At 50.3% G+C, this 21,395-nt stretch overlaps 1 protein-coding gene and 1 non-coding gene across 2 annotated transcripts in view; both read right to left on the bottom strand.

Annotated features, from left to right (window-relative positions):
• The window catches only part of ALG9 (ALG9 alpha-1,2-mannosyltransferase), a 54,411-nt gene extending 35,909 nt beyond the window's left edge, over positions 1-18,502 (bottom strand). Inside the window, 7 exon segments of the mRNA XM_060250453.1 lie at positions 1,860-1,947; positions 3,916-4,051; positions 5,612-5,700; positions 8,730-8,800; positions 11,581-11,715; positions 16,623-16,761; positions 18,288-18,502. Coding sequence (XP_060106436.1) covers positions 1,860-1,947; positions 3,916-4,051; positions 5,612-5,700; positions 8,730-8,800; positions 11,581-11,715; positions 16,623-16,761; positions 18,288-18,406 — 777 coding nt within the window. The 5' untranslated portion in view covers positions 18,407-18,502.
• Positions 15,894-15,965, bottom strand: TRNAT-GGU (transfer RNA threonine (anticodon GGU)). Its single transcript has one exon. It is a non-coding gene; the product is annotated as a tRNA-Thr (tRNA).
• Positions 18,503-21,395: the final 2,893 nt, after the last annotated feature.

Genomic DNA, 21,395 nt, shown 5'->3' with positions numbered 1-21,395 from the left:
CGTTGACTCTCAGACCCTCTTTTGGGGCTCTTATTGTTGAGTGAGGCACCCAGGTGACAAAGCAGAACAGCTCAGCAGAAGCCGCAACCAGCCAGCTGAGCCTCCGTCTCACTCGCTTTGAGGTTTCTCCGGAACTCCCTTCCGGCCTCGCTTCATGGTCTCGCTTCCTTCAGACTCCTCCTCCTCCACCACCACCTACTTTCTCTGCTTCTCATTCTCTGCACCATCCCTTCCCACCTCCCTTGCCTTTGAGGTCCCTGCTCCTTTTCCTCTTCTACTTCTTTCTCTGGGATCTTTTACTCTTGGGCCCGCGTGAAGCTTTAATCCCATACAAAGCGACAACTTTATTTATTTTATTCGCTCGATTTATATTCCGCCCTATCCCAAAAGGTAAAATCAAACCGATACAGAACAACTGGAACCGATACAATCTGTAAAATCAATAAATACAGTCAAAACTGTAAGACAGGGGTGGCCAACGGTGGCTCTCCAGATAGGGTTTTTTTGCCTACAACTCCCATCAGCCCCAGCCATTGGCCATGCTGGCTGGGGCTGATGGGAGTGGTAGGCAAAAAAAAACATCTGGAGAGCTACCGTTGGCCACCCCTGCTGTAAGAGAAACTTTCCACACAGAATCTGGACCTGTCGTGAGCTGTGGGCCTGGAGGCCACACACTCCCAGTCGTTTCCCCAGGTTTCTGAGGCTTTCTGCTCCCAGAGCTGGATTAACAATTAGGCCATGTAGGAACTGGCCCTAAGGGCCCTCATGCTTTTAGGGGCACTGCGTCAGCTTTCCCTCCTCTCTCCGTTTCCCCCCCCCGGCTTGCAGCCCTCCCAGCCTGAACATATGAAGCTGCCTTCTACTGAATCAGACCCTCGGTCCATCAAAGTCAGTATTGTCTTCTCAGACTGGCAGCAGCTCTCCAGGGTCTCAAGCTGAGGTTCTTCACACCTATTTGCCTGGACACTTTTTTTGGAGATGCCAGGGATTGAACCTGGGACCTTCTGCTTCCTGCACGCGCAGCCAGCAACTGAGCTGCTCTTTGCCCGACTTGCCTGGTGCGGCTGCTGCTGGCGTTGTCGCCAAGTTTGCCTCTCTCTGCCTCTCCCCTGCAGCTTAGGAAAAGGGGCTTTCGAGAAGGTGCCTGCAGGCTGCGACGGGGGCCGTGGGTGGTGGGGCAGGCAGATAATTTGCGATGGGCCCCCTAAGATTTTGACTGCCTAGGGGCCTCCATAGGGTTTAATCCAGCACTTGAGTCTGCTCCTGTGGCCCTCCTAGCTTATTGTTATGAGCTTACCAGACCTTAGGTGGAAGATTCCATTTTAGAACGCTCGCTTATATTTTAAAAAAACTTCCCTACAAACGGAACACAAACACAGCAAGGAAAGTGCAAAAGTAGAAACTGGAATTCGCCCGCAGAAATGTCTGCCGCAGTGGAGATCGTCCCACCCCCTCTGTGTCCTGCATGTGGCCAACCGGGCCAGAAGCTTCACTGCCACGAGTGACAAAGAGGCACTGGGGGTGGGGGGGGGGGGCTAAACAGAACCCAGACTTTCAAAAGAAAAATCCCCCTTCGCTTGTTGCTGACTGATGAAGAAGGGAACCGGTTTCTACTTCTGAACTCTCTTGTCCACGTGAACACCCATTGCTCAGGCACTGCTGTCCCTCTCTCGAAAGGAGCAGAAATGTTGAGAAATGTTGACCTATCTGCCCTGGCTTCAACGAGGAGTGGGTGAACGGTATGAAGGGTGAAAGTCTCTCCTGACAGAGATATCTGATACTGGTTCATGCGAAAGATGCGGGAGACAGAGATGCCCGCACTCCTCCCTCCTCAGCCCCGGCCAGTTGTGGAAACTCACCAGGAAGACAACCAAGGCCACGAGGGACCACTTCAGGAAGCTCCTCCATCTTCTCTTGAGTATCAGGAAGTCAAAGGCAATTGGAAGCCTAGCAAGAGAAACACCCGAGAGGACAGTTTTGTGGGAGGACAGTTTCAGAGGGCACATGAGAACTAGATTCAAGACTACAGTGTATATATTCAAGATCACAGTGTGTATATATATATATAAATTATTGGCCACTGTGTGATACAGAGTGTTGGACTGGATTGACCTGATCCAACATGGCTTCTGTTCTGTTCTTATGTGACACAGAGTGTTGGACTCGATGGGCCAGTGGCCTGATCCAACATGGCCTCTCTTATGTTCTTAAGACTAGCAGAATTTTAGAGACCAGCAAGATTTTCAGAGCATGAGTTTTCAAGAGTTTGATGGTATCCAAGGAAGGGAGCTTTGACTCCTGAAGGCTTATACCCCCAAAATCTTGCTGGACTCAAATTCAGCTATGAGAGGACACAGAGATGCTTTATGGGATGACTCCCTTCCCCAACCAAAGGAAACCCCTTGTGATGGAAGAACAGTCGGGAAAGAACTTCTAGTTGTTCCTTCTGAACTCTGTTTTTTTTTTGGGGGGGGGGGTGGAATTACTACTGCATGAAATCTTCAAAGCACGACATTGCAGCCTTTTAAGACAGAATCTGAACGAGCCGCCCTCGGAACTTCTCTTTCAAAATCGTGCAAATCATGGGATGCGCTTGAAAAATGCTAGCCGAAGTACTGCATAACTCCACCAGCTACAGCCTCGGCGCTGGAAAGTCCCCTTCATCTCAAAGGCAGTGCCCACACGTTCCTGCGCTTTCCTCTACAATTTTGAAGGTTAGAAACAGAGTTGGCTAAGAGACTCCTAAGAACTCACCAAGCGTCGCAGCATCTGCAGAGAATTCAAATCACTGCCCAAAATGACAAACCTCAAGACATGCAACTACACAGCTGCATCCAACACACATATACAAGCAGCTGGAGAGCCAGTTTGGTGCAGTGGTGAAGTGTGGGGACTCTTATCTGGGAGAACTGGGTTTGATTCCCCACTCCTCCACTTGCACCTGCTGGAATGGCCTTGGGTTAGTCATAGCCCTGGCAGAGGTTGTCCTTGAAAGGGCAGCTGCTGTGAGAGCCCTCTCAGCCCCACCCACCTCACAAGGTGTTTGTTGTGGGGGAGGAAGGAAAAGGAGATTGTGAGCCGCTCTGAGACTCTTCGGAGTGGAGGGCGGGATATAAATCCAATATCTTCATCTACCTCACAGGGTGTCTGTTGTGGGGGAGGAAGGTAAAGGAGATTGTGAGCCGCTCTGAGACTCTTCGGAGTGGAGGGCGGGATATAAATCCAAAATCTTCATCTACCTCACAGGGTGTCTGTTGTGGGGGAGGAAGGGAAAGGAGATTGTGAGCCGCTCTGAGACTCTTTGGAGTGGAGGGCGGGATATAAATCCAATATCTTCATCTACCTCACAGGGTGTCTGTTGTGGGGGAGGAAGGGAAAGGAGATTGTGAGCCGCTCTGAGACTCTTCGGAGTGGAGGGCGGGATATAAATCCAATATCTTCATCTACCTCACAGGGTGTCTGTTGTGGGGGAGGAAGGGAAAGGAGATTGTGAGCCGCTCTGAGACTCTTCGGAGTGGAGGGCGGGATATAAATCCAATCTTCTTCTTCATATTTACAAAACTGCAAGGTGGCTTTTAAAGGGGAATTAAGACAGATTCATGGAGGACTGGTCCACCAGTGGCTACTGCTTGCCAGGGCGATTAAAGGGAACCTCCACATCCTGAGGCGGCCAACTTCTGAATCCCCTTGCAGGCACTCAATTTACAAAATTTAGATCGCCAATCAGTGCTCAATAGCTGAAACGTTAAACCGGTGGTGCCTTTCCACCCGCCTATCTAGCCTTCTCATGCCCAATGAAAGCATCATCATCATCACATTTTATTTGTATCCCGCCCTCCCCGCCGAAGCAGGCTCAGGTCAGGAACACCTCCAGGCACAGGGGGAAGCACTCACGCCCCGTCGCCATTCGCTTACCCAAGTGCTGCGCTGAAGGGCCAGCCAACCAGGGCTCCGGCAGCCACTCCCATCACCGCCAGAGAGATCTTATCCGTGTACCACCCTGTCATCGCTACGACTGTGCTGTACATGCAGAAGCTGCTGGGGAGGAAGGCTGCAAAGCAGAAGGAGTGGGAGGAGTAAAAAACTATATCCAGAAAAAAATCTCCTGTACCTCCGAGGTTTCTTTCAGCACAGTCAGGTCGCCGGAAGTCTGTTTGGCAGAGGACTAGCAACCGAGTATAAAACTCAGTGCCCTTTCCAGAATCCTGAAATGTCAGCATTTATATTTGCCAAAGTTTCTGGCCCTCGCTGTCGTGGAGACAGGCTTGAAAGAGCACGTGCAGTGTTAGTTGAGCCTCGGAAGCCACATACAGGGAGGAGAGCAGCTAAACATGGAGCACCGCTTTTGTTTCTCAACACAACTCCCTGCTTTTTCCACAGAGACCCCCTTGGCGGCTCACGCACTTCCATCTTTCTCTCCCACCACAGTCTGGGACCCCTGTGCTTAAGTGACTGCAGCAGCTTTCCTGGGAAGAAAGGCCGAAGAGGCTGTGCCTTTTTTTGGATTTGAAAAGACGCGGCGAAGGGAAGGACGGAACAGAGGCTTGTAAAGCCTTGCATGGGATTGAGAAAGTGGACGCAAATAATTTCCTTCCTCCCTGAATACCAGAATTTGAGGGCATCCAATGAAGCTGACGGGTAGGAGGTTCAGGACAGACAGAGCAATTAAAACATGGAATTTGCTGTCAGAGGATGTAGCGATGGCCACAGGCATAAGTGGCTTTAAAAGAGAATTAGACAGATTCACTGAGGACTGGTCTATCAATGGTTACTAGCCCTGGTGTCTAAAGGGAGCCTCCACATTCAGAGGCTGTCAACCTCTGAATCCCAGTGCCAGAAGGCAACATCAAGGGAAGGTCTGGGCCTCTCTGCCCTGCAGTTCACTTTCCAGAGGAACTGGTTGGCCCCTGTGTGAGACAGGATGCTGGACTAGATGGACCCTCACTGGTCTGACCCAGCAGGGCTCTTCTGATGCTCTTCTCAGGGGAAGGCCTTGGCCCTTCTGCCCTGTTGTTGGCCCTCCAGAGGAACTGGCTGGCCACTGTGTGAGACAGGAGGCTGGACTAGATGGACCCTCCCTGGACTGATCCATCAGGGCTCTTCTGATGTTTCTCTCAGGGGAAGGCCTCAGCCTCTCTGCCCTGTTGTTGGCCCTCCAGAGGAACTGGTTGGCCCCTGTGTGAGGCAGGAGGCAGGACTAGATGGACCCTCCCTGGTTTGACCCAGTAGGGCTCTTCTGATGCTCTTCTCAGAGGAAGGCCTTGGCCTCTCTGCCCTGTTGTTGGTGCTCCAGAGGAACTGGCTGGCCACTGTGTGAGGCAGGAGGCAGGATTAGATGGACCCTCCCTGGTTTGACCCAGTAGGGCTCTTCTGATGCTCTTCTCAGGGGAAGGCCTCAGCCTCTCTGCCCTGTTATTGGCCCCCCAGAGGAACTGGCTGGCCACTGCATGAGACAGGATGCTGGACTAGATGGACTCTCCCTGGTCTGATCCAGCAGGGCTTTTCTGGTGTACCAAAGCAAAGCAAATCCTGCTAGAAATCTCCTTCATCACCAAATGTCCAAGATCAGACTAGCCCCAACAACCCTCCACCTGTTCCCTTCTTAGCTTACCAGCCGCTGAGCAGAACATCCCAGTGCTGAGGACTAAGAACGCCAACATCAGGCGGCTGACGTGCAGCCCGAATTTCTTGCACACTGTCCTGGGGAAACAGAGGGAAGAGCATAAGAGAGCGCCGTTGCACAGAAGAATCAACAGCCAGTGCAGTTGGAAATGCATAGCAGACGTTACTTTTCTCCCTTTCTCACAATACGAGAACTTGTGGACATTCAATGAAATTGCTGAGCAGTTAAGAACATAAGAACATAAGAGAAGCCATGTTGGATCAGGCCAACGGCCCATCAAGTCCAACACTCTGTGTCACACAGTGGCAAAAAATTTTATATACACACATACACTGTGGCTAATAGCCACTGATGGACCTGTGCTCCATATTTTTATCTAAACCCTTCTTGAAGGTGGCTATACTTGTGGCCGCCACCACCTCCTGTGGCAGTGAATTCCACATGTTAATCACCCTTTGGGTGAAGAAGTACTTCCTTTTATCCGTTTTAACCTGTCTGCTCAGCAATTTCATCGAATGCCCACGAGTTCTTGTATTGTGAGAAAGGGAGAAAAGTACTTCTTTCTCTACTTTCTCCATCCCATGCATTATCTTGTAAACCTCTATCATGTCACCCCGCAGTCGACGTTTCTCCAAGCTAAAGAGTCCCAAGCGTTTCAACCTTTCTTTATAGGGAAAGTGCTCCAGCCCTTTAATCATTCTAGTTGCCCTTCTCTGGACTTTCTCCAATGCTATATCCTTTTTGCGGTGCGGCGACCAGAACTGCACACAGTACTCCAAATGAGACCGCACCATCGATTTATACAGGGGCATTATGATACTGGCTGATTTGTTTTCAATTCCCTTCCTAATAATTCCCAGCATGGCGTTGGCCTTTTTTTATTGCAAACGCACACTGTCTTGACATTTTCAGTGAGTTATCTACCATGACCCCAAGATCTCTCTCTTGGTCAGTCTCTGCCAGTTGGGTTAGAACTGATAAAAGGAAGTACTTCTTCACCCAAAGGGTGATGAACACATGGAATTCACTGCCACAGGAGGCATAGCCAGCTTCAAGAGGGGATTGCATAAGCATATGGAGCAGATGTCCATCAGTAGCTATTAGCCACAGCTTATCGTTGGAGCTCTCTGTCTGGGGCAGTGACGCTCTGTATTCTTGGTGATTGGGGGCGGGGGGGGGCACAGTGTGAAGGCTTCTAGTGTTCTGGCCCCACTGGTGGACCTCCTGATGGCACTTGGGGTTTTTTGGCCACTGTGTGACACAGAGTGTTGGACTGGATGGGCCATTGGCAAAAATCAACATGGCTTCTCTTATATTTTCATGTCTGGTGCAGTGATGCTCTGTCTTCTTGGTGCTTGGGGGGGCAACAGAGGGAGGGCTTCTGGTGTCCTGGCCCCACTGATGGACCTCCTGATGGCACTTGGGTTCTTTGGCCACTGTGTGACACAGAGTATTGGACTGGATGGACCACTGGTCTGATCCAACATGGCTTCTCATATTCTTATGTCTGGGGCAGTGATGCTCTGTATTCCTGGTGCTTGTGGGAGAATAGTGGGAGGGCTTCTAGTGTTCTGGCCCCACTGATAGACCTCCTGATGGCACTTGGGTTTTGGCCACTGTGTGATACAGAGTGTTAGACTGGATGGGCCATTGGCCTGATCCAACATGGCTTCTCTTATGTTCTTCAGACTGCCCCCCTAGCGAGGTTTTCACTCCCCCATTTTGCCATCCCTGCAAGCCAACCGGTAGGCGGTGCTAGATCCCAGCTCTCCTGCCTCATTCACAATTCATAGATGGGAGTTCCGATCTTGGGAGTATTTTCTTTAAACTCTTTGTTAGCATGAGGCCAGCCTGGTTGCGACAAGAGCTGCGATGGGAATTACCACTCGGAAGAGAGAATAAATGCTTCATTTCTTCGCCCAAAGGGTAATGAACACGCGGAATTCACTGCCACAGGAAGTGGTGGCGGCTACAAGCATAGACGGCTTCAAGAGGGGCGTGGATAAACATAGGGAGCAGAGGTCCATCAGCAGCTATTGGCCAGAATGCATAGGTGGAGCACAGAATGATGCTCTGCATTCTCAGTGCTTGGGGGGCAACAGTGGGAGAGCTCCTGGAGTTCCGGCTTCACTGGTGGACCTCCTGATGGACCTGGGGTTTGGCCACCATGTGACATATTGGAATAGAGAAGGAGAAGAATTGCAGATTTATACCCCGCCCTTCTCTCTGAATCAGAGTCTCAGAGCGGCTTACAAGCTCCTTTATCTTCTTCCCCCACAACAGACACCCTGTGAGGTGGGTCGGGCTGAGAGAGCTCTCCCAGAAGCTGCCCTTTCAAGGCCAACTCTGTGAGAGCTATGGCTGACCCAAGGCCATCCAGCAGGCGCAAGTGGAGGAGTGGGGAATCAAACCCGGTTCTCCCAGACAAGAGTCTGCGGACTAAACCGCTACACCAAACTGGCTCTCTAGAGGGGCCACTGGCTTGAACCCAACATAGCTTCTCTTGTGTTCAGTTTGGTGTAGCCAGTTTAGTGGAGTGGTTAAGTGTGCAGACTCTTATATGGGAGAACTGGGTATGAATCCTTACTCCTCCACTTGCACCTGCTGGAATGGCCTTGGGTCAGCTCTCGTAGGAGTTGTCTTTGAAAGGGCAGCTGCTGTGAGAGCTCTCTCAGCCCCACCTACCTTGCAGGGTGTCTGTCGTGGGGGGAGAAGATAAAGGAGATTGTGAGCCATTCTGAGACTCTGAGTGGAGGGCAGGATATAAATCCAATATCTTCTTCTTCCTATGCTCTTTCGTATTTTTCTACATTTGCAGTCTCCCTTTTACACTGAGACTCGAGCATGCAAGTTAATGCAATCAACAGCATAAGACATCTAAGAAGCAAATGCTTATGGATTTACTATTTTGGTTTCTAACCAAATCCAGGCTTCAAGGCAGGTTTATAAGAGAAAACAGATATAGAGCAAAAGCATTCGCTTATCTGTACATGCTCCCGTTATGCGCTATGGCACGCAACTGCAAAACATTCTCGCAAGGATGTCCGTCAGCAGCTGCGCTATTCACACAAAAAAAGCACGCAGAGAAAGCATCTCCTATACTCACTTATAAAAGTAAAGTTCACAAACGCAGCTCAGGAAGGCCAAGAGGCAGCGAACAAAGTAGAAGATGAGGACCTGGGGAAAACAGAATGCTTTTAGGAATAGCCAGACCCAGCTGTTTCAGCCCACTGGTAAGACACTAGAAAGCCGGGACAATCAGAGAACAACAACAACAAATAATGATTCAAATCCAGTAGAGTCTTAAAGACAGGTATTTTCAAGGTATAAGCTCTGACTCTTGAAAGCCAAAGATGCTGGAAATCCTACTAGACTCGAATCCAGATCTTCTACTGCAGACCAACACAGTAACTCATCGGGGGGAAAAAAAAAGAATTAGCATAATTTAAGGCGGCTTGGAATTACATATGGTTTGGAGGAGCTTCACCGCAAGAATTACCCTACTAAGCGAGCAAACTGGTTTTAGTTTCAGACGCATCATCGCCACGACCCTGTGGATATGGAGTTATTACATCCATGGAGCAGAAACCACTACACTGAGAGTTGGATTCAACTGGTTTGACCAACGGTCTGCCGCAGCTGTACCCGACGGGTTCAATTTGCAATGGATCAGAACGTGGATGACGAGCAGCGTTCCCTCGAAGCGGAGTTAGCGTGAGCTAGCTCACAGATTTTTAGCCTCCAGCTTACACATTTTGTCTTAGTTCAGGAAGGATGACCCCGGAGCACACTCATTGATGCAGGAGCTCACGGCTTTAATGCCAGGAGCTCACAAAGCAGAATTTTTGCTCATCAGACTCTGCAGCTTAGAGGGAACATTGATGACGAGTCCTTTAAAGAAAGGGTGGACTCGGGAAGGCAGCTGAAAACAATAAGCAGCCACAGCCATACAGTACAGAACTTACCTTAGAAGAAGAAGTAGAAGAAGATATTGGATTTATATCCCGCCCTGCACTCCGAAGAGTCTCAGAGCGGCTCACAATCTCCTTTCCCTTCCTCCCCCACAACAGACATCCTGTGAGGTGGGTGGGGCTGGAGAGGGCTCTCACACCAGCTGCCTTTTCAAGGACAACCTCTGCCAGAGCTTTGGCTGATCCAAGGCCATGCTAGCAGGTGCAAGTGGAGGAGTGGGGAATCAAACCCAGTTCTCCCAAATAAGAGTCCACACACTTAGCCACTACACCAAATGAGAGTCCACACACTTAGCCACTACACCAAACTGGCTCTCACAAGGACAGCTCTTTGAGAGCTATGGCTGACCCAAGGCCATTCCAGCAGGTGAAAGGGGAGGAGTGGGGAATCAACCCCGGTTCTCCCAGATAAGAGTCCGCACACTTCGCCACTACACCAAACTGGCTCTCACAAGAACAGCTCTTTGAGAGCTATGGCTGACCCAAGGCCATTCCAGCAGGTGCAAGTGGAGGAGTGGGGAATCAAACCCGGTTCTCCCAGATAAGAGTCCGCGCACTTCACCACTACACCAAACTGGCTCTCACAAGGACAACTCCTGCAAGAGCTATGGCTGACCCAAGGCCATTCCAGCAGATGCAAGTGGAGGAGTGGAGAATCAAACCCGGTTCTCCCAGATAAGAGTCCGCACACTTAACCACTACACCAAACTGGCTCTCACAAGGACAGCTCTGCAAGAGCTATGGCTGATCCAAGGCCATTCCAGCAGCTGCAGGTGGAGGAGTGGGGAATCAACCCCGGTTCTCCCAGATAAGAGTCTGCACACTTCACCACTACACCAAACTGGCTCTCACAAGGACAGCTCTGCAAGAGCTATGGCTGATCCAAGGCCATTCCAGCAGTTGCAAGTGGAGGAGTGGGGAATCAACCCCGGTTCTCCCAGATAAGAGTCCGCAAACTTCGCCACTACACCGAACTGGCTCTCACAAGGACAGCTCTTTGAGAGCTATGGCTGACCCAAGGCCATTCCAGCAGGTGCAGGTGGAGGAGTGGGGAATCAAACCCGGTTCTGCCAGATAAGAGAGCTATGGCTGACCCAAGGCCATTCCAGCAGCTGCAAGTGGAGGAGCAGGGAATCAAACCCGGTTCTCCCAGATAAGAGTCCACACACTTCGCCACTACACCAAACTGGCTCTCACAAGGACAGCTCTTTGAGAGCATTGGCTGACCCAAGGCCATTCCAGCAGGTGCAAGTGGAGGAGGGGGGAATCACACCCGGTTCTCCCAGATAAGAGTCCGCACACTTCACCAACACCAAACTGGCTCTCCATAGACATACAGAATGCTATCAAATGCTGCAGGATAAGGATTGGCAGCGGCATTCCAACAAGAGACTTCAGGTGACATTATTATTTGGAAAGCCGGGGTGAGTAGAACCTGAATTGAGGCTGGCTTGTTAAGCCAGCTTTTCCAGTCTGTATATGCTAATGTATAATTTTAATATTTCTTTGTTTAAAAAAAGGCACATCAACACCACTGAACCCATAAGAGTAAAAGACGGTCCCCTGAAGAAAGGTCTTCCTGAAATGAAATTGGGCCGGAAATCATTGAACTTTAAACAATATATATATATATTTCTGGACAGTAGGCGTGTTGTGTTATAGATGGCATTTTTGTCTGTATTACTGCTAAGAAGTTTTGGAAGAAACAATTTGTGGAAAACATTGAATAGGTTTTCTATGCGGAGTATAAGCGCTGTTATTTTGCCGTTTCTTTTGCTTCCGCGGTCTCGTTCTCCGCTGACGAAACCAGTCATGAACGTCAGAGGCTGAGTCACACGGAAGATCAGCCGTGTCAGGACTCAGAACCACCAGCTAGAAAACTCAGCTGGCCAGGCCCCCCCCCCCCCCCTGCAAATAAGCTCTCACTTTCTCTATATAGCAGGAGAGAAAAATTCTTGGCAGGAGAGTTCTGAGGATGTACATTACCTTGTTCGTTTGCAGGACTCTGGCATGGAAAAGAGCTGGCAAGGCGTGGAGCCACAGGTAACCGTAGGAGCGGATGGCGTAGGCGGGAGAATATTCCCAGGTCTGGAAGCCTTTCCCATAGATGAGGTAGTGTGTCTAAAAGAATCCAGCGCAAACACAAGTCAGAAGGTTGTCGGCTCTTTCACACACATTGGGTGGTTCTCAAAGCCCCCACTGCTCTGTTGGCCAGAACAGAGGAGGCATTTCTCTCTTTAAATCACTTAAATCTCTCCTTAAATCACTTAAACGCCAAGCCAGCTGGCAATATGGAGAATGCACTGAAAGTTAAAGGGTTTTTTTCCAACTCTTCCTTTATTTAGCCGGGACTCCGGCAACTGCACTGGCTGCCGATAGTAAACCGGGTTCATTACAAGGTGCTGGTTATTACCTTTAAAGCCCTATATGGCCGAGGACCTGCCTACCTTAGGGACCGTCTCTCCCCACGTGTTCCCCAGAGAGTACTTAGATCGGGATCACAAAATCGGTTAGTAATCCCCAGGAGGCCTGATTGAAATCAACTAGAGACAGGGCCTTCTCAATCATAGCCCCAAGCTGGTGGAACCAACTACCAGATGAGGCGAGGGCCGCAGTTCCGCAAGGCAGTTCCGCAAGGCCTGCAAGACTGTCCTCTTCCGGCTGACATACAATTGACTGGCACCGGTATTTAAGAGCTGTGGAAGAAGGCCGTCGCCATCAGAATAGCACCAACCTAATAGTCTGTTTTTCTGTTTTAACTGTTTTAATCATTGTTATTTTATTACCGAATGTGTATTTTTAATACTTATTAATTTACTGTTTCTGGGATTTTATGTTGTAAGCCTGCTTCGGTGGGGAGGGCGGGATATAAATCAGATCAAATAAAAATAATTTTTTAAAAAAAATTATTTATTTTATCAAATTTATATCCCGCATTTCCCTAATGGGCTCAGGGCAGCTAACGGCAACAAATTAAACCACATAAAAACAATGTTTTTAAACATTAAAACAACTTCCTTCCTTCCTTCCTTCCTTGTCTTGCAGCTCTCAAACATCTGACGTTTCTTCTACGTGGCTCTTATATTAAGCAAGTTTGGGCCATCCCTGCTCTAAGCTGTGTTGTCTCGTGAGTGAAAGTTCTACTTTGTGAGCTACTGGTGGCACTGAAGTTGTGCGCTACTGCATAAATGAGTTCGCTCCGGGGCCACCCTTCCTGAGCTAAGACAAAAAATGTGTGAGCCGGAGGCTAAAAAATGGTGAGCTAGTTCACACCCACTCAGCTTAGAGATGTGAGTTTCCAGCTTTCAGCCGGGGGAATGACAGCAAAGGCAGCTCTTTGAGCTGAGCCCTAAAGGGAGAGCAGAGAGACAGCCACACACAGGAGTTGCAGGCCAGAGATGGGCAGAGCCTTTGCCAGCAGGCAGCCGTGTGCTGAGGGACCTCCACTTAGTCAAGTTTCTAGTCCACAAGACAATTCTCTCTATGCCTTTTTAACCATTGGAGAGGGTTTAATGCCCAGAGGCAGTTTTTTCGGCTCGTGCTTTCTTGGGCTGCATGGAGAGAGGGGCTCTTAAGTTTGGCCATCCCTGTTGTAGACTTTAGCCTGGGAGTCCCTGACTTTTTGGAGCTTGCAGGCACCTTCCAAATTCTGACACAATGTGGTAGATGCAGCAGCAGGAGGAGCCAGACATACCATGGATGACGCAGCAAAGATCCTTTTGCTATGGTGGCCGCTGCTGTCAAAGCAATGTTTTTGAAAAACTGACACAGCCGATCAAATCTCCAACAGCCAAACACCTTTAAGGGGAAAGCCCCATCTTGCTCGCTTTCTTAAAACGCTTGGGGCTCTTTAGCTTGGAGAAATGTCGACTGAGGGGTAACATGATAAGAGGTTGACCATATTATGCCTGGGATGGAGAAAGTAGAGAAAGGACTTTTCTCCCTTTCTCTCAAAACAAGAACTTGTGGGCATTCGATGAAATTGCTGAGCAGTCAGGTTAGAATGGATAAAAGAAAGTACTTCTTCACCCAAGGGGCGATTAACACGTGGAATTCACTTCCACAGGAGGTCGTGGCAGCTGCCAGCATAGACAGCTTCAAGAGGGGATTGGGTAAGCATATAGAGCAGAGGTCCACCAGTGGCTATTAGCCACAGGGTATAGATGGAGCTGTCTGTCTGGGGCAGTGATGCTTTGTATTCTTGGTGCTTGGGGGGGCACAGTGGGAGGGTTTCTAGTGTCCTGGCCCCACTGATGGACCTCCTGATGGCTTCTGGGGTTTTTTGGCCACTGTGTGACACAGAGTGTTCGGCTGGATGGGCCACTGGCCTGATCCAACATGGCTTCTCTTGTGTTCTTATGTCCAGGGCAGTGATGCTCTGTATTCTTGGTGTTTGGGCAGGGGGGGGGGAGGCACAATGGGAGGGCTTCTAGTGTCCTGGCCCCACTGGTGGACCTCCTGATGGCACTTGGGGGTTTTTGGCCACTGTGTGACCCGGAGTGTTGGACTGGATGGGCCATTGCCCTGATCAAACATGGCTTCTCTTCTATTCTTAAATACATTTGGAAGGTGCCATGAAAGGCGTTGGCAGGTGCCACGGCGCCCGCAAGCACCAAGTTGGAGCACCCTGCTTTGGTTTAATCCACACAGACAGAGTTAAGTCTGGAATGCTACGCCATTTACAGCCAGGTTTGGACCTAGCTTTGCAAAGGCCCTGGTAACAACCAAGGAAATAAACATCTGTGCCACCATGCTCATGCATCAAATTATTCCCTAGACCACGCCCCAGCCATAATGTACGCTGGATTGAACATCCACCCATTCATAACCCCAACAGGACATCCCATAGGACAGTGGCCCCCAATCTTTTTGGCACCAGGGACCGGTTTTGTGGAAGACAATTTTTCCACGGACCAGGGGGTTGGACGACGCTGGGGGTTTTGCCATCCCAGGCTGCCCCCCAGGCCCATGCCACACCCCTGCTCCCCATAGGGGTCTTTAAATGGGGGGAGACCCTAATGGGGAGCAGGGATGTGGCATGGGCCTGGGGGGCAGCCTGGGATGGCAAAACCCCCAGTGTCGTCCACCCCCCTGGTCCGTGGAAAAATTGTTTCTGTCTATAAATGAGGCTAAGGTCACAGCAGCCCGGGACTCTGCAAGAGGAGGCAGCCTTGGAGCGAGGCCATGCTGCCTCTTTAGTCCAGGGCTGCTCTGCCTCATTCCGGGGCCCGGTTGCTAGCAGGCCACGGACCGGTACTGGTCCATGGCCCAGCGGTTGGGGACCCCTGCCATAGGACATTCAGAAGCCCAACAGGACATTCGCTCTACGTGGGCCTACCCTTACGCCTGACTCGGAAGTTGCAGCTGGTGCAAACACAGTAGCACGCTCATTGTCTATGACACCTTTACGGGCGCATAGTCAGCTGGTCCTGAATTGCGTTGGCTGCCAACGGAGCTCTGAATCAGGTTCGGGGTTTCTGCTTTTAACCTTTAAGGCCCTGACTGGTCAGGGACCAACATACCTGCAGGACCATCTCTCCCCATACATCCCACAAAGAGCCTTTAGATTGGCTGATGTAGGTCAGCTGGTAGTTCCCTGCCCAAAACAGGTCAGTTTGGCCTCTGTGAGGGCCAGGGCCTTCTCAGCTCTGGCCCCAACCTGGTGGAATGAGCTCCCCGTAGAGATCGGGGCCCTGCGGGACTTGCTACAGTTCCACAGGGCCTGCAAGATGGAGCTCTTCCACCAGGCTTTACGCTAAGGCCATGGACGCTTGATAGATCAGCTCCACCCGCTGCAGCTGGCCCAGACCTGTTCTTTAACTGCTCATGAATGATACAAACTGCACTGAATTAGATCTAGAATATTGATGAACGGACTCAGGCAGCTCTCGCCATCTTGTTCTTCTACATTGGAGTGGCCAGACTGTGGCTCAGGAGCCAAATGTGGCTCTTTCACACTTCTTGTGTGGCTCTCCAAGCCCCCACTGCCTGATCAGCCAGCTCGGAGAAGGCATTTCTCTCTCTAAATTACTTATGAAGCTGCCTTCTACTGAATCAGACCCTCGGTCCATCAAAGTCAGTATTGTCTACTCAGACTGGCAGTGGCTCTCCAGAGTCTCAAGCTGAGGTTTTTCACGCCTATTTGCCTGGACTCTTTTCAGTTGGAGATGCCGGGGATCGAACCTGGGACCTTCTGCTTACCAAGCAGATGCTATATCACTGAGCCACAGCCCCATTCATGGTTCTCCAGGGTCTCAAGCGGAGGTTTTTCAGGCCTACTTGCCTGGACCCTTTTTAGTTGGAGGTGCCAGGGATTGAACCTGGGACCTTCTGCTTACCAAGCAGATGCTCTACCACTGAGCCACAGCCCCACTCATGGCTCTCCAGGGTCTCAAGCGGAGGTTTTTCATGCCTACTTGCCTGGACCCTTTTTAGTTGGGAGATGTCAGGGATTGAACCTGGGACCTTCTGCTTACCAAGCAGATGCTCTGCCACTGAGCCACAGCCCCTCCCCTGACTGGCAGCGACTCTCCAGGGTCTCAAGCTGAGATCTTTCATGCCTACTTGCCTGGATCCTTTTTAGTTGGAGATGCTGGCGATTGAACCTGGGACCTTCTGCTTACCAAGCAGATGCTCTACCACTGAGCCACCGTCCCTCCCTTCTACTTCTCCAAGCCAAGCCAGCCAATTTTTTGGAGAGTGCATTTAAAGCTAAAGTTGCTTTCTTTCCACTTCTTCCTCCTCCCTCCCTCCCTCGGGGCTCTCAAACATCTGACATTCATGTCTTGCGGCTCTCAAACACCTGACATTTATTCTATGTGGCTCTTACGTTAACGAAGTTTGGCCATCCCTGTTCTACATTGTTACACATTATTTTATACTGAGAAAATTTTATCTTTTATATTCTTTTAATGATATATTATATTTTATTCTGTTTGTAACCCACCCTGAGCCTTCTTTGGCAGGATGGGTGGGATAGAAATCCCATCATTCAATCAAATTTCAGTTCAAGCGAGAAAGCCACTCACAGGTTCCCAGTAGTTATACGTCTCATCGCAGTCGGAGATGTTACTCAACAGAGCAGCGCAGAACCTGGCTGAGATCAGACATTTGAAAGCGGTGGATCCTTCGGGGGCCCAGACGTGTCCTGCTTTGCTCCCAGACCCCCTGGCCAAGAGACAAAAGTCACAGGGGTTAGCTCGGTTAATCTAGAAGGTGAATGAACAAAGAAGCTCAGGAAATCACTCCAGATTTAAATGGAGCATTTCTGAACATTTGGACTTACCCAGAAAGACTAGCATCTACATTCTAAAACAATTATTGAGTCCAGCGGCATCTTTAAGACCAACAAAAAGTTTACTGAAGATATGATCTTTGGTGTGCAAGCACACCTCTTCAGATACTTCACAAACGTGCACATGAAAGCTCATACCTTGAATAATTTTTTGTTGGTCTTAAATGGTGCCACTGAACGCACACATTGTTGTCTTCACTCAGGAAGGATGACCCCAGAGCACACTCATTTATGCAGCAGCTCACAACTTTAACGCCAAGAGCTCACAAAGTAGAATTTTTGCTCACAAGACTCCGCAGTTTACAGGGAACATTGCCAGGATGCTAGTTTCTGCAAGCAGAATAGCCTAATCCCTAATCATTTACAGCCTTTTAACAATCCATATTTGTTGTTTGCATTGCGAATATACATCTATCAAAACCAGTGTGGTGTAGCGGTTAAGAGTGCCAGACTAGGATCTGGGAGACTCAGGTTCGAATCCTCACTCGGCCACGGAAGCTCCCTGGGGGACCTAAGGGCACTCTCAGCCTAACCTACCTCACAGGGTTGTTGTGAGGATAAAATGGAGGAGGGGATAATGATGTAACCCGCTGTGGGTCCCCATTGCGGAGAAGGAGGAGTGTAAATGGAGGAAACACAAAAATGCACACACAGTATTATGTGCCCCAATGAAGCAGGACACAAAACATTGAAAAGAAATATAACATTTATGCTTGACAGTCAAACCCCACCCTGCTTTCGACCCGCGAGGGCCACTGACTCTCCCCTCTGACAAAGAGCCTCAGCCCACCCCCAAGCCTCGCCGCGCCCCTCATATTTCTCAAGGGGGGACCCCTCCCTCCTTCCCCACAGCCCCCATTTACCTCAGGTGACCCTCGCACCCACAGCCCCCTCCCCGTGACCCCCAATTCCTCCTCATATATTCATTTCCCCCCCTAGCGTTGCCAAATCCAATTCAAGAAATATCCGGGGACTTTGGGGGTGGAGCCAGGAGACTTTGGGGGTGGATCCAGGAGCAAGGTTGTGACTAGCATAATTGAACTCCAAAGGGAGTTCTGGCCTTCACATTTAAAGGGACGGCACTCCTTTTAAACGCCTTCCCTCCTTTGGAAATAATGAAGGATAGGGGCACCTTCTTGGGGGGCTCATAGAACTGGACCCCCAGGTCCAATCTTTCTGAAACTTGGAGGGTATTTTGGGGAGAGGCATTGGATGCTATGATGAAAATTTGGCGCATCTACCTCAAAAACAAGCCACCCTAAGATCAATTCTCCATTATATCCTATGGGAATCAGTCTCCGTAGGGAAAAATGGAGCACCCAGCAGACATTTCCTCCCCCCCCCCCCTTCTGAGGGTCTCCAAACCGGGGGATTGGCAACCCTACCCCCCTCCACCTACTCGGCTTTGGCCTCCTCGGCGGCCGGCGGGGGCGCCTCCTCTCGCTGCCTGGGGGGCGCCGCCGCCGCCGCATCCCCGCCGCCCCCTCGAGGCCGCTGCCGGGGCCCCTTGGCCGCCATGCCGAGTGTGGGCAGGAATCCAGGCGAGCGGCCGCGCTCCTCCCCTGCGGGGCCCGGCGGGACACGTCAGAGTTTGAAGCCAGCGGCCGCCATGGTAAGTGTGGGCGACGCCGGGCGCATGCGCCACGCCTTCTCTGCGCGCGATTGGTCGACCTGCTCCGGCCCCCAGGTTGCGAAAGGGGCTCGTGCGAGGAGGAGGGAGGAAAGGGGAGGGGGAGATTCTGCACTGGCTCCCGTGAATGAGGCTGCAAGAACATTTTAAAAGCCGGGTTTTGACACACTGGAACGTAAGAGAAGCCCTGTTGCATCAGGGCAATGGCCCATCCAGCCCAACACTCTGGGTCACACAGTGGCCAAAAAACTCCAGGTGCCATCAGGAGGTCCACCAGTGGGGCTAGAAGCCCTCCCACTGTGCCCCCCCCCAGCAGCAAGAATACAGAGCATCACTGCCCCAGGCATAAGAACACAAGAGAAGCCCTGTTGAATCAGGCCAATGGCCCATCCAGCCCAACACTCTGGGTCACACAGTGGCCATCAGGCGGTCCCTCAGTGGGTTTAGAAGCCCTCCCACTGTGCCCCCCCCCAAGCACCAAGAATACAGAGCATCACAGTTACAGACAAAGACGTCCAACTATACCCTGTGGCTGCCTCTGGTGAACCTCTGCTCCAGATGTTTAACCAATCCCCTCTTGAAGCTGTCTATGCTGTAGCCACCACCACCTCCTTTGGCAGCGACTTCCACATGTTAATCACCCTTTGGGTGAAGAAGGACTTCCTTTTATCCGTTCTAACCCGACTGCTCAGCAAATTCATTGAATGTCCACGAGTTCTTGTGAGAAAGGGAGAAAAGGACTTCTTTCTCTACCTTCTCTATCCCATGCATAATCTTGTAAACCTCTATCATGTCACCCCGCAGTCGACGTTTCTCCAAGCTAAAGAGCCCCAAGCGTTTTAACCTTTCTTCATAGGGAAAGTGTTCCAACCCTTTAATCATTCTAGTTGCCCTTTTCTGTACTTTTTCCAATGCTATAATCTCTTTTTTGCTATATCATCTTGCACAATGCTATAATATCTTGCAAAAGTTGCTGGGAATTAATTTACAGAAGGGTGTAGCACAAGGGAGGGCATCTGCTTGGCGTGCAAAAGGTCCCAAGTTCAATCCCGGGCATCTTCAGTTGAAAGGACCATTCAGGAGGAGTCAGATACAATCCCCCACATATTTCTAGGACAACTGTTGGCATGACTTACCCTTGAAACCGTGACTTATCCTGGCCTCAAATCTAGATTCCCCACAAAATCCCCAAATCCGTTCTTTTTCTGTAGCCCACATTATTATGTCCTCTTCAGGGTTTTGGTTCCTATGCTGTGGGGGGGGGGGGGGGGAGAGAGAGAGGACAGGCTCAGCTCAGGTTGCCAACTTCCAGGTGGTAGCTGGAGACCTATTAGAGCTGACCTCCAGGCAACAGAGAGAAGTTCACCTGGAGAAAACTGCTGCATTGGAAGGTGGACTCTATGGCATTATATTTCATTGAAGTCCCTTCCCTCACCAATTTCCACCCTCCTCAGGCTCCACCCCCAAAATCTCCCAACCCAGAGCTGGCAACTCTATGGTGCCAAATATTCACTGGTGAGTAAAGAACGCTCGTCACATACTCAGCAGCATTCATTCCTTCACACAGATGAGTGGCCATAAGATGATGAAAACATGTATCAGGTCAAGCAAGACTGAGCCCAGTGGGAGGGCTTCTAGAGTCTTGGCCCCACTGACGGACCTCCTGATGGCACCTGGTTTTTTGGCCACTGTGTGACACAGAGTGTTGGACTGGATGGGCCATTGGCCTGATCCAACATGGCTTCTCTTATGTTCTTATGTGTGACACAGAGTGTTGGACTGGATGGCACCTGGGGTTTTGGCCACTGTGTGACACAGAGTGTTGGACTGGATGGGCCATTGGCCTGATCAAACATGGCTTCTCTTATGTTCTTATGTGACACAGAGTGTTGGACTGGATGGGCCATTGGCCTGATCCAACATGGCTTCTCTTATGTTCTTATGTGACACAGTGTTGGACTGGATGGACCATTGGCCTGATCCAACAGGGCTTCTCTTATGTTCTTATGTGACACAGTGTTGGACTGGATGGACCATTGGCCTAATCCAACATGGCTTATGTTCTTATGTGACACAGAGTGTTGGACTGGATGGACCATTGGCCTGATCCAACATGGCTTCTCTTATGTTCTTATGTGACACAGTGTTGGACTGGATGGACCATTGGCCTGATCCAACATGGCTTATGTTCTTATGTGACACAGAGTGTTGGACTGGATGGACCATTGGCCTGATCCAACAGGGCTTCTCTTATGTTCTTATGTGACACAGTGTTGGACTGGATGGACCATTGGCCTGATCCAACAGGGCTTCTCTTATGTTCTTATGTGACACAGTGTTGGACTGGATGGACCATTGGCCTGATCCAACATGGCTTATGTTCTTATGTGACACAGAGTGTTGGACTGGATGGACCATTGGCCTGATCCAACAGGGCTTCTCTTATGTTCTTATGTGACACAGTGTTGGACTGGATGGGCCATCGGCCTGATCCAACATGGTTTCTCTTAGGTTCTTTCTGCTCCTTGCCTTCCAGGCAAATTGCCAACTTCAAACAGATGGGACAAGCCAAATGTAGTATGCCCTTTCTACCTGATGCTTTTGTTAGTCAGCGCTGATATTAAAGGAGAGCTGCTGAATCAAGGACTGAAGGCTGGAATGAGACCCGGTCTCATCCGAGCTTTCTGCTGGTCCACACCGATTAGCTAGTCAAGGACTGGCTGGTGTTTGGCCTGCAGAATGGCACTCCTTTCTTCTCTCCCTGTTGCGGCTGATTCTGTACTCTCTTGCTTTAGTCTGAGTAACAACTGCAATAATCCTCTCTGAAAATAAAACACGGCATTCGGGCATCTGTGAGGGCGGCAGCTATAAATGGCT

This window comes from Heteronotia binoei, chromosome 12 (assembly GCF_032191835.1).
Source record: "Heteronotia binoei isolate CCM8104 ecotype False Entrance Well chromosome 12, APGP_CSIRO_Hbin_v1, whole genome shotgun sequence".
Lineage (NCBI taxonomy): Eukaryota > Metazoa > Chordata > Lepidosauria > Squamata > Gekkonidae > Heteronotia > Heteronotia binoei.
The sequence above is the reverse complement of the archived record's forward strand: the minus strand, read 5'-3'. Positions and strand labels throughout refer to the sequence as shown.